This window comes from Quercus lobata, chromosome 11 (genome assembly GCF_001633185.2).
Source record: "Quercus lobata isolate SW786 chromosome 11, ValleyOak3.0 Primary Assembly, whole genome shotgun sequence".
Taxonomy (NCBI): domain Eukaryota; kingdom Viridiplantae; phylum Streptophyta; class Magnoliopsida; order Fagales; family Fagaceae; genus Quercus; species Quercus lobata.
In genome coordinates, this window is record NC_044914.1 from 57,716,480 (window position 1) to 57,729,484 (window position 13,005).

The 13,005-nt window shown below is 38.1% G+C and overlaps 2 protein-coding genes across 2 annotated transcripts in view; one reads left to right on the forward strand and one right to left on the reverse strand.

Annotated features, from left to right (window-relative positions):
* Positions 1 to 965, forward strand: part of LOC115967235 (phytochrome B-like) — a 2,579-nt gene extending 1,614 nt beyond the window's left edge. The window contains exon 3 of the mRNA XM_031086290.1: positions 559 to 965. Coding sequence (XP_030942150.1) covers positions 559 to 901 — 343 coding nt within the window. The 3' untranslated portion in view covers positions 902 to 965. The remainder of the gene's footprint in view (positions 1 to 558) is intronic.
* A 4,797-nt stretch (positions 966 to 5,762) lies between these two features.
* LOC115967237 lies at positions 5,763 to 6,611 on the reverse strand. The gene is made up of 2 exons (XM_031086291.1): positions 6,371 to 6,611; positions 5,763 to 6,229 (listed from the first exon to the last, which is right to left on the reverse strand). Exons 1-2 carry the CDS (start codon positions 6,609 to 6,611, stop codon positions 5,763 to 5,765), a joined length of 708 nt encoding a protein of 235 aa, XP_030942151.1.
* Between the last annotated feature and the right edge of the window lie 6,394 nt (positions 6,612 to 13,005).

Below are 13,005 nucleotides of genomic sequence, written 5' to 3' on the forward strand. Positions count from 1 at the left end.
ATTTCCTTTTCCATTTCTCATTTTTAGCTCTATAGAAATGATTTTGAAATGCTGCATCCCAGAGTCATGTTTTTGGAGTCTCATTTTGGTTCATGACTTCGTTTAAAAGGTCCTTGATTGATGTGACAGTGTGCAATGATGTTGTTATTGATCCAAATCTATTGATTTAGAGTATCACTTGATTGCTGTTAGCTCATCAAAAACCATTTTGACTGGCTATGTGGATTTCTGAATTATCATTTCACACACACACAAGTATTATTACTGGTGTTAATTATAAGCTTTCCTGTTAGGATATGTTAAAAGAGGGAAATCCACAAAATGTTCATGCTGATAGAATAAATAATCAGTTTTATTTTAAATTTTCTTTGTGTTTTTGGCGAATTCCATATTGTGCCCTTTGATTGAACATGATGCCTTTTATTTTTATCATGTCTTAATTCATTGCTACCATGTTTAAATTCGTGTTTGTCTTAACATCTCATCTGAACTTCAATGTTATTTTGTTAAAGAGAAAGATATGACTTGAGTTTTTAATTTTATTTTATTTGGAATCAGTTCATTGGAGCTTGAGAAGGGAGAATTCTTTCTTGGGAGTGTCATAAATTCTGTTGTTAGCCAAGTAATGATGCTGCTGAGGGAAAAAAATTTGCAATTGATTCGTGATATTCCGGAAGAAGTCAAATCATTGGCTGTTTATGGTGATCAAATAAGAATTCAACAGGTCCTAGCTGATTTTTTGTTGAATATGGTGCGTTATGCACCATCTCCAGAAGGTTGGGTAGAGATTCATGTTCGTCCAAGCTTGAAGCAAATTTCTGATGTACACACTCTTGTGCGTACAGAATTCAGGTATGTTGGATTCCAATTCATTTTTACCTTTTTTCTAGTTATACCATGATGGATTATTACCTATTTATTAGAAAGGAATAATTCCTTCATTTTATTTTTCCCATAAAGTTGAGCTGGTCTCAATAATGTATATTTTGTCTGTGTGTGCACAAACATAATTTTGCTGGTTTTAATTAATGGTTGTCTTAATTTTGATTGCTGCTTTCATCTCATTTTGTCCTTCAACACTCCTAACCATCAATATACTTAGTTCTCAATAATATTTTGTGTTCTTTAAAAAAAAAAAGAGAGCAAGTGTCATATTGGACTGATTCAAACAAGTTAAGCATTCAATCAGATCTGAAGTAGTTGAGTCATCGTGTGAGTTTAACAAAATCATTTGTTTCTTGGACCTCTATAGGTGCTATTGTAACGCCCCAAAATCATAGGCAATAAAAGTCTATTTAATCTGAATAATCCATAAAAATATTAAATAAAAGAAACTAGCAACCTTGAATCTGATTACAAAAGCCAGAGCTCTAATTCACCAAATACAAAATATCCTCAAAATAATTCTCCAATACAAAGTTTAATGCCATAAAATAATAATAAAATCCTCAATTCCACAAAAATAGTTTGTAACTTCTGTCTCCCAAGAATCTCTACTCCAGTAATCCACCTAATGTATCTGTAATGGGAAATAAAGGGGGTGAGATAACTCAATAAGTGGAATTCACTAACATTGGGGGTGTGGGAACAAACCTTTCAAATAAATAATTCTTTCAACAGATTCCCAACTTATAACTCACCAATATTTTGTCATCAACTATTTCATGTAAAAGAAAATAATATCTTTATATTGTGAGATATCATAATATATATATTGATACCATCACATAAACAATTTCCTAGACTTTTCTCGTGGTCAACGTTTATGCCCCGTTGACAGAGTTGTGCTATCCCCTTTTTGGGACTGGAACCTCCTTTCATCCCATTTCTCAAGGATGGCTCCTTTGGAACCTAAAGGTACACTCCCTTGCTAAGGAGCTTCCTTTTGGATCCTCAATAGTATGCTTCCTTGCTAAGGGGGTATCAAATGTGCACTGTTCCCTTTTGGGACCGTCCCTTGCTATGGACTAGCTGCAGCATGATTGTCCCTTACTAAGGACTAAATACCATACTGAGCTTCTAATCACGACTTGCCATAGGTTTTCAAAATATATTCAATATGCTCACAAAATAATCCATTCATACTTCTCAAAATATAAAGACATATTCACACATACAAGTTTAAATAAAATTAGGTTGTCCCACAAGTTTTTCATAAAACGAATAGCCAATGTGCACATCAAACATTTGTAAAATATTCATTTATATATATAGAATATCAAAATATTCTGTCATATAACATAGTTTAATAATTAACACTATTTTGGGAAAACCCCCAAAATTAGTAAACACCACTTACCTCTTAGTTGCAAAAATAAAGGAAATCAACCTCCCTTGAATCACAACAATTCAGTAGAATTAGAACCTGATTCTCCTACACAGCTGTAGAGAAGACAAGAAACAGCTTACTTGTATGTTGCGGCTTCGTTTTCGAACAACTCTGGATACTTTGATTTCATCTCATCTTCTCGCCCCCAAGATGCCTCCTCTACTGTGTGATTCTTCCAAAGAACCTTAACCAATGTTATGGTCTTGGTGCGTAGCACATGGTCCTTGCGGTCAAGAATTTGGATTGGAACTTCCTCATAAGTCAAGTTGTCTTTAATCTTGAGTGGCTCATAGTTCAAGACATGTGAAGGATCTGGGATGTACTTTCTCAGCATGGAAACATGAAACACATTATGTACTCCTGCAAGTGTAGGCGGTAAGGCCAACTCGTAGGCAACTTTACCAATACGTTTTAGGATCTCAAATGGACCAACAAATCTGGGACTCAACTTCCCCTTATTCCCAAATCTCATCACACCCTTCATTGGGGAGACTTTCAAAAATACCATATCTCCAACTTCAAATTCTACTTTCTTTCTTAAGTGGTTATAATAACTCTTCTGTCGACTTTGTGCTGTTTGCAATCTTTTACGAATCAAATCAATCTTCTCAGATGTCATTTGAATGATTTTTGGTCCCAAGAATTTCCTCTCACCAACCTCTTCCCAACACAATGGGGACCTGCATTTTCTACCATACAACGCCACATAGGGAGCCATCTCAATACTAGAGTGGTAGCTATTATTATAGGAAAATTCCACTAAAGACAAGTATTTTTCCCAATTCCCTTTGAAATCCAATACACAAGCCCTTAACATATCCTCCAGAGTACGAATAGTCCTTTCTGATAATCCATCAGTTTGTGGGTGGAAGGCAGTACTAAAGCTAAGATTAGTACCCAAAGCTTTATGTAGGCTTTCCCAAAACCTTGAGGTGAATCTAGGGTCTCGATCGGACACAATTGATGTTGGAACTCCGTGAAGACTCACAATCTCATCAATATATATCTATGCTAGCTGATTAAGTGAGTAAGTCATCTTAACAGGAATAAAATGTGCTGTTTTTGTCATTCTATCCACAATTACCCAAATGGCCTCATGTCCCTTAGGAGATCTTGGCAAACCAGTCACAAAATCCATACATATACACTCCCACTTGCACTCAGGAATGGGAAGTGGTTGCAGCAATCCTGAAGGTTTTTGGTGTATTGCCTTAATTTGTTGACAAGTCAAGCATTGTTCCACAAACTGAGCTATCTCCCTCTTCATGTTATTCCACCAATAAGTTTCTCGAATATCACGATACATTTTAGTGCTACCAGGATGCACTAAGTATGGGGTACAATGGGCTTCTTCCGTAATCTCCTTCTTTAATGCAAAATCATTTGGCACACAAAGTCTTTTTCCAAACCTCAAGACACCATCATTAGACACATTATATTCCAGTCTCTTCCCTTCTTGTACTTCTTTTATGATCTTTACAATTTGTGCATCGTCAACCTGTGAACTCTTAATCTTCTCAATCAAAGTGGGTTGTATTGTCAAACTAGCCATAAAGACTTGGGAATCACCCATGACAATTTCAATTCCCATCCTCTCCAAGTCCTTAATAATCTCCTTTTGAGTAGTTAGCAAGGCAGCTGAGAAACCAAAAGACTTCCGACTAAGTGCATCAGCTACCACATTAGCCTTGCCTGGATGGTAATTGATTGTGCAATCATAATCTTTAATCAACTCAAGCCACCTTCGTTGTCTCATATTTAGTTCTTTCTGAGTAAAGAAGTACTTCAAGCTCTTATGATCTGTATAAATCTCACACCTTTCACCATACAAATAATGTCTCCAAATCTTCAATGCAAACACCACTGCAACCAACTCCAAATCATGAGTGGGATAATTTTGTTCATAACTTTTTAATTGGCGGGATGCATAAGCTATGACTTTACCATGCTGTATCAACACACAACCAAGCCCTTTTCTCGAGGCATCACTATAAATAACAAAGTCTCCCATGTTGTTAGGGATGGTTAGTACTGGTGCAGTGACCAACCTTTGCTTAAGTTCTTGAAAACTCTTCTCACATTTTTCTGTCCACACAAACTTGGCATTCTTACGAGTTAGGTGAGTCAAAGGGGCTGCAATACGGGAAAATCCCTCCACAAGCCTCCTATAATAACCAGCAAGGCCCAAAAAGCTTCTAATCTCACTCACATTCGTCGGTCTTGCCAATCAACCACAGTTTCAACTTTACTAGGGTCTACAGAAATCCCTGCCTTAGATATCACATGCCCTAGGAACACCACTTGGTCAAGCCAAAATTCACATTTCTTAAACTTGGCATATAGCTTCTTCTCCCTCAAAATTTGAAAAACAATTCTCAAGTTCTCTTCATGTTCTTCCATGCTTTTGGAGAAGATTAGAATGTCATCAATAAAGACAATAACAAAGCGGTCTAAGTACTCATGAAACACCCTATTCATTAAGTCCATAAACGCAGCAGGAGCATTGGTCAATCCAAAAGGCATTACCAAGAATTCATAGTGCCCATACCTAGTCCTGAAAGCTGTTTTGGGTATGTCTTCACCCTTGATTTTCAACTGGTGATACCCAGAACGAAGGTCAATCTTAGAGAAGACTTGTGCCCCTTGCAATTGATCAAACAGGTCATCAATATGAGGGAGAGGGTATTTTTTTCTCACAGTAACCCAGTTCAACTCACGGTAGTCAATACACAACCTCATAGTCCCATCCTTCTACTTCACAAATAAAACTGGTGCACCCCATGGAGATGCACTTGGTCTGATGAACCCCTTATCAAGAAGTTCTTGTAACTGTTCCTTGAGCTCCTTAAGTTCAGTTGGTGCCATCCGATATGGTGCTTTCGAAATAGGAGAAGTTCCAGGGAGCAAATCAATAGAGAATTCAATCTCCCTATCTATAGGTATCCCTGGTAGGTCTTCAGGAAAGACATCAGGAAACTCCCTTACAACAGGGATATCATCCAACTTTAATACATCTTTCCTAGTGTCCACCACATGAGCTAGGTACCCTTGGCATCCTTTCCGTAAAAGATGCTTAGCTCGAAGGGCTGATATCACCCTAGGTAAAGCATGCATCCTAGAGCCCTTAAACCGAAATTCAGGTTCTCCTAGAGGCCGAAACACCACTTCTTTTCTAAAACAATCTACACTAGCATGATAAGCCGCCGGCCAGTCCATGCCCAAAATTACATCATAGTCATACATGTCCATCACAATCAAATCTGCTAACATTTCCCTATCCTCAATTTGGATGACACAAGTCTTAAGCATAAAATTACACACCAAAGAATCACCCATAGGTGTGGCCATAGACAAGTCATAATCCATAAGTCCAGGTTTCTTATCACATAACTTAGCATATCGAGAGGAGATGAAAGAGTGTGTAGATCCAGAATCAAATACCTGTAACCACAGTATCCGAAGCTTGGACATCTTGTGGTGTGAGTGCAAACACTCTCCCTTGTGCTTTCCTCCTCTGATCATTCTTTCCAGGTTGTGCCATTGAGTTTTGTTGAGGAGAAGTACAGCTTCTAGCTAAGTGTCCTGTCTTCCCACAGTTATAACAAGCCTTTCCTTCAAAGAAACACGACTTATCTCCATGAAACCTTCCACATGTAGGGCAAGCATTCAAAATTCTACCTTGAGCATTCTGGGGTGGATTCTTATTTTCTGGTTTATTTGATGATGAATTATTCCCAGACCTCCCAAAAGATCCTTTCTTGTTCCAATGACCTTGAGCATTGCCTTGACGAAAGCCTGTCTGTCCAGTGTTTCTAGGTGGGTTCTCCTTCCTAACATTGTTCTTGAAATTTTTCTCCAGTCTCATAGCTCTCTTAACCGACTTTGCATAGTTATCAACCCCTGCTGCAATCAAATGGTGTCGAAATCTCTCATTCAACCCCTTTTAAAATCTGCTTGCTTTCTTCGCCTCAGTAAGGATTAAGTGGGGTCCAAAGTGAGATAACTTGATGAATTTAGTAGCATACTGCTCAACAGTCATACTTCCTTGCACCAAATCAGCAAATTCCCTCTCTTTTCGTTCTCGAACCACCTCAGGGAAGTAGTTATCACTGAAAACCCCTTTAAATTTCTCCCAAGTGATGGGATTTATCTCAGTGTCCATTCCCTTCAAAATGGCTTTAGTAGATCTCCACCAACGCTCAGCTTCTCCAATCAACTTGAAAGTTGCAAACCGCACCTTCTGAAAGTCAGTGCAATCTAAAGCTTCTAACAATTTCTCCATTTGCAAGAACCAATTCTCAGCTTCTGTATGGTTTTAGAGAGAGAGAGAGAGAGAGAGAAAGGGGGGGTGGGGAGAGGGGGGGTGTGATTGCTTGGAGTAGGTAGTCACCAAGAATATGAAACTAGTGTCTCCAGGAATCCTTGTCCCTTTGAAGTTTGAACCACAAGTTATGGGACAAATAGTTGGGCCCTTGAAGACAGGCAGGTGATATCTATGGTTTTCTCATTGCAATTTGACCATATTGGCCTCTCTACTGCTGAAGGTAAAGGAAAATTTTCATTAATTTGATTGATAGTTTCATGAGTTTGCTCTGGCAGCAACGTGTATATGATTGGGCTCAATGGACAGGAGTTCCTCTTCCTCCCAGTGACCAAAAAAATTATTTCTGATTAAATTGCCAACCCTGAATTTCTCCCTGATGTATTTGTTTCATATGCTTTTAGGCTTCTATCAAATTTCATTTTCCAGAACATAGGTAATGTAGTAGCAATGGCTTGAAAGAAGCCATCTGTTTTGTTTTGTTTTTTTTTTTTTTTTTGGGAAAGAAGCCATCTCAAGTCTAGAGCACAAAGCTTGGAAGCAAAGAAATAGGCTGTTTACTTGTCAACTCAAGAAAACCAAGTTCATTGGGGTCAAGGCAACTCAAGGAAACTAGGGTTGGTGTTTTTTCTCTGTTAAGGGCAAGAGGGTATTATTGAATGTCTTCCCTCTCACAGTGAAGTCCACAGTTATGCAGAAACTAGGAAAGTAGTAAGTGATGGAATGATGATCATGGCATAATTAGATAATTTCTATAACACATAATAGGTGGACTTAGTTTACTTAGCCAGTTGATGGTTGATGGTCTTTCATGGTATGGAAATGCAGTTTAAAATGTAAAGAACAGTGGAGCAACACTTTTTTAGATTATTGGTCTGGTTGCTGTTTCATGTCTTTTGCTGATCTGTTCCTAGACTGGGATATAAGCAACAATTTTGAGCCATGCTACTGTCCTTATTTGCTATTGTTAAACTAGTTTATTAACAGAAGCTTGTTGTGAAACTTGTTGCAAAACCTATTGTTAGAAAATAGAATAATTAATAGATCCTAAACTGTGTCAAGGATGGTTTTTTGTTTTTCAATTTCGGATCTTTTTGGGTTTTGGTGATTCATGTTTGGTTTTCGAGAAAACCCTACCTGATGACAATACCATTGGATGAAAGCCAGCGGTAAAACCCAGAGAATCTAGATTTGAAATTGAAATCTAATTACGCAGGTGCCTAGGTATGTCATATTATCATTATAAACTTCCATAGACCTTGATATTAACAAATCTAAACTCTAATATTGACCAAGAAAAAGTTACCGGCCAAGCAGCGTTCTCTTTAGGATCATGTGAGTCGGCCTTGAGCTCTTTAGTTGCTTGAATTGCTATTTTTTTTAATTAAAAAAAATAAAAAGCATTCCAGTTTTAATTAAGGATCCGTTGACTCTTCACAGTTATATATAAACTTTTTTATCTTGTCAAAAGAACTCTTTCTCCTGTTCAGCGTCCTCGGCGAGCTCCTTCAGCCTCTCGTCAAGAATGTGGGTCAGCTACACGGCCTGATAATGCAATAGTGATTAGTATGAAGGTGAAGGAAGTACATACACATCAAAATAAATGGGAAAGTGAGAGGTCGTGCATCAAGCTCTGGGTCACTTGCCCCCCTTGGCCCTAGGCCCAGGCCCTTATGCTAGTAGAAGCTGGCAGAGGCTTGTCGCCGAATTTGAAGGTGGGCTGCCAGCTCACCTCGGGTCGAGATGAAGATGCCATATCGGTGCTGACTTGGGCAGTTGGCTGGGAATCACCTACCGGCTCCCAGATCGCGATCTCGCCCGATACCTGAGGAGGGGTCTTCGAAGGAGCGTCACTTGGAACCCGGGGTGGTTGATTGGCTATGCGTTGCTTCTTTTTGGCACGGCTGACAGGGGGAGGAGGAGGAGGAGTTCGGTCCTTGCCTTGAGGCTGTTGAGGCTGAGCCGTGGGACAAGTGTAGGGCAAAAACTGGTCAACAGTCATTTTTCACCTGGTCACCATCTCCACGTCTTGCTCGGCCTTAGCTGCTTCTGGCTCGGCTATTCGGGCTTGAGCTTCGAGCTTTTCAACTGGTATGTGGACTTTACGGCTTTGAGACACACATTCAACCGATTCGTCTCTCACCTATGCAAGATCCTCTACTGTAGTATATCTGGGGCCGAGGTCCCGAGCTTCACCAACTGTCAGGGAAGGTGGAAGAAAATTGGCGTGCCAAACGTCGTTGTATGATAGAAGTGGGCTGTCCACCAGCAAAGCTTGGCTGAATGACTGCCAGGAAGAGTACACGGGGTTACAGCCAAGTATTAGATGGGATGCTCAGAGCTGTCCGTTCATGTGCGCAAAGATCTTTGACCTAAGTACAAAATTGAGATCCCTTACGTGCACAACTCTGAGATCCGGTTTAAACATTCTTCCTTCTACAATGAATTAATAAAAGGACTGGTTAGTACCTACGTGAGTAAGCTGAGCAAAAGTATCGAGTTTAAACCAAGTAAAAGTACTCAGTATCGACCAACGTCACGCGGTGAAAGTGGACAAGGGTGCTCATCGGCAAGCCAATTGTTGCTCACCCGGACAAATTCTCCCGCCGACTTTCTGTTGGAGTCGGGAAGGCATGATATAAGTTGTACTCGCATATCCCTAGTTTTTAATTAGTAGTTGGACTTAATGTTGTCGTACAAACTATACATAAAATCGATGTCGTTATGGTTTAGTCTTCTGACACAACTCACCACTCATTAAAAATTAGGATGGGGGAGTTGGTCGGGACACAGGCCGTAAAACCTAAGGGTACCTATAATGAGAGGGTCCATAGGAAACCTAACCCCACCCTCTAGAATAGCCATCAAAGGAAAAAAGACTATGTTTGAATCAGCGTGCCTCTAGACGGTAATATTGCCCTCGTGACAGTAGGCGATATCAACATCCTCAAGAATGCCATAGGCTTCTCTAAAGTTGGCCAAGGCAGCCCTAGGCACAAGAAGATGAGAGTATCCCATTCCTAAACTCTAGAGTGAAGAAAATTGAAAGAAGGGAAGAGTAAAGAAAACTTACTTTGGGCTCTAGAAAATGATGATTTGGAGTGGAGTATTTACGCACAGAAGAAGGATGCTTGGCAAAGAGGAAGTTGAAGGAGAAAGGATGCAAAGAGTGAAATGAAAAATCTGGAGGAACTATTTATAGGGCTAAAGCATTAAACGAACGAGAAGGTGGGAAAGTCCTTCTGGCTTCTCTTCGTAACCCTCCACATGAATGAGTACGGATCACGTCGCCTATATATACTTATGTTAGTTCATTGTAATACAGTTTACTATACTACACAGGTTTTTTAAGTTTTTAAGGGTCTAAATATAATTTTGAAGAATTTTAGGTTCAAAACTTTAATTTAAAGTAAAGGGTCAAAGTTTAATATTTGAAGAGTTAGGTTTGAAAATGCAATTTTTAAAAGGTTTGTTAAACCAAATTTTTATCAATTTTTATGAGGTTGACCAAATTTTTATGTGATTAAATTAATTTTGATGCTATTAAAACTATGGAATTCTATGTAGTTTAATTTTCTATGAAACACAGGCTAAATTTGTAGTATGATTTTCACGAAAAATTGGTATAATTTTGGAAATTTTTAATCAAGCATGCCATTGAGGACTGACTGTTAATTGTTTAGTGAAAATTAAAAACAGCACCCACTTTAAAACTAAAGACAATTTAATTATCCAAGCCCAGCTCCAAGCTCAGACTAACCTTTTTAGAATATTAGGCCACTCTGAAATCAACCCGGCACATTGAGGCCCATGAACTACTTAGGTCTCCATTTTAGCTAGCCGAACAACAAAGGTTTCAAGCCAATCCGACAGCCCACCTTTTACAAATTGCATTTTCAAACCTAACTCTTCAAATATTAAACTTTGACCCTTTACTTTAAATTAAAGTTTTGAACCTAATATTCTTCAAAATTATATTTAGACCCTTAAAAACTTAAAAAATAGCACAAAGGCCCTCTAGGCAACAAAAATGCATTTTAAATCTCATTTTCTGCCGAAATAAATATATATTTTTTAAACTATTAAATTTGTCAAATGCCTTTGTTTTCACACTTATTCAATTTGTCAAATGCCTTTGTTTTCATGCTTTATTGGAATTTAACATTTTATTTTTATATCTTTGTGTCTTCTTGCAGGGAATAAATACATTGGGAAAAGGAATTTGCAAATTTGTAGTTGTTTGGCTATGCTATGCAATGAGATTAGTATCATTAAATTTACTATGCTATTTATATTTTTAGTCAATGCCATGCAATCACATTTTTAACCATATCTTTTGATTTTGTTTTTCTAAAATAAACGGTTCACATGTTATTTTAGGATAAATTATTTGTGTTGCCGAGTGAAAACCTTCGGGATTGGGGGAATAATATTGAGAGCAGGTGAAATCCAGGTAAATCACAAAAAATTATAAAATTGTCAAATGACAGTGTTTTCATATTCTTTAGGAATTTACTCATTTGTATTCCTTGTTATTTTTTAGTGTCTTTTGCATTTGGAGAAATACTTTGGGAAAAAGAATTGCACTTGGTATGCTAAGCCATGCAAAGAGGTAAGCCTCATTTAATTTATCAAATCATTTACCTAATAGTCAGTGCTATTCAATCCCATGTTTAGCTATGACTATGAATTTTGCTTTCCTAAATAAATCGCTTACAAGCCACATATTCACATGTAAACTTAGGTAGGTTGTATGTGATTGATGTGGGTAGGATGGGTGGGGAGGAATTTTAATTAAGATAAAGCTGCATCAAATTAGACTTTTTCCACCTCGTAAACTAAGCACATTCTTATAAAACCTTTTTAGGCCCAAATTTGAACTCTCCTACACACTTAATTTAAGCTAAGTCCACGGTTAAATAAAAAGAAACACCAACCCATTCCTCTTAAGCCCAGTTTCAAATTGCACTCTCTCTCTCTCTCTCTCTCTCTCAGAGAAGCAAAATAATATATACAATTTGAATAAAAAATAAAACAAAAGAGAAAATGAAATTACAAAATACAATCTCTCACAAACTAGGATAATTAGAGTAATAATAAAAAAATTCAGAGTTCAGGATTTTATTAGCAATTAAAACCATGGGAAATTTTGGAGGTTAAAAAAAAAGACCACCATTAACAAAATGAAGATTAAAAAAGGTGTCAAAAATAATAAAAGAAAAAATTAGGATAAGAAAGACCAAAGAATTAACATTTTAATGAATAGCTTTCTTATTTTGTATTTGGGATTAATTTTTCTTTTTTAGGGTTTAGGGTTTGGGGTTTTAGGGTTTAGGGTTTAAGGTTTAGGGTTTTAGGGTTTAGGGTTTAGGGTTTAGGGTTTAGGGTTTAGGGTTTAGGGTTTAGGGTTTAGGGTTTAGGGTTTAGGGTTTTAGGGTTTAGGGTTTAGGGTTTAGGGTTTAGGGTTTAGGGTTAGGGTTTAGGGTTTAGGGTTTAGGGTTTAGGTTTAGGGTTTAGGGTTTAGGGTTTAGGGGGTTTAGGGTTTAGGGTTTAGGGTTTAGGTTTCGGGTTTTATGGTTTTGGGTTTAGGGTTTAGGGTTTTGGTTTAGGTTTGGGGTTTAGGGTTTAGGGTTTAGGGTTTAGGGTTTAGGGTTTAGGGTTTAGGGTTTAGGGTTTAGGGTTTAGGGTTTAGGGTTTAGGGTTTAGGGTTTAGGGTTTAGGGTTTAGGGTTTAGGGTTTAGGGTTTAGGGTTTAGGGTTTAGGGTTTAGGGTTTAGGGTTTAGGGTTTAGGGTTTAGGGTTTAGGGTTTAGGGTGTAGGGTTTAGGGTTTAGGGTTTAGGGTTTAGGGGTTAGGGTTTAGGGTTTAGGGTTTAGGTGTTTAGGGTTAGGGTTTAGGGTTTAGGGTTTAGGGTTTTAGGGGTTTAGGGTTTAAGGGTTTAGGTTTAGGTTTAGGGTTTAGGGTTTTAGGTTTAGGGTTAAGTGGTTTTTAGGGTTTAGGGTTTAGGGTTTAGGGGTTTTAGGGTTTAGGGTTTAGGGTTTTAGTTTTAGGTTTTAGGGTTTTAGGGTTTAGGGTTTAGGGTTTTAGGGTTTTAAGGGTTTGGGTTTAGGGTTTTAGGGTTTTAGGGTTTTAGGGTTTTAGGGTTTAGGGTTTAGGGTTTAGGGTTTAGGGTTTAGGGTTTAGGGTTTTAGGGTTTAGGGTTTTAGGGTTTTAGGGTTTTAGGGGTTTAGGGTTTAGGGTTTAGGGTTTAGGGTTTAGGGTTTAGGGTTTAGGGTTTAGGGTTTAGGGTTTAGGGGTTTAAGGGTTTAAGGGTTTAAGGGTTTAGGGTTTAGGGTTTAGGGTTTAGGGTTTAGGGTT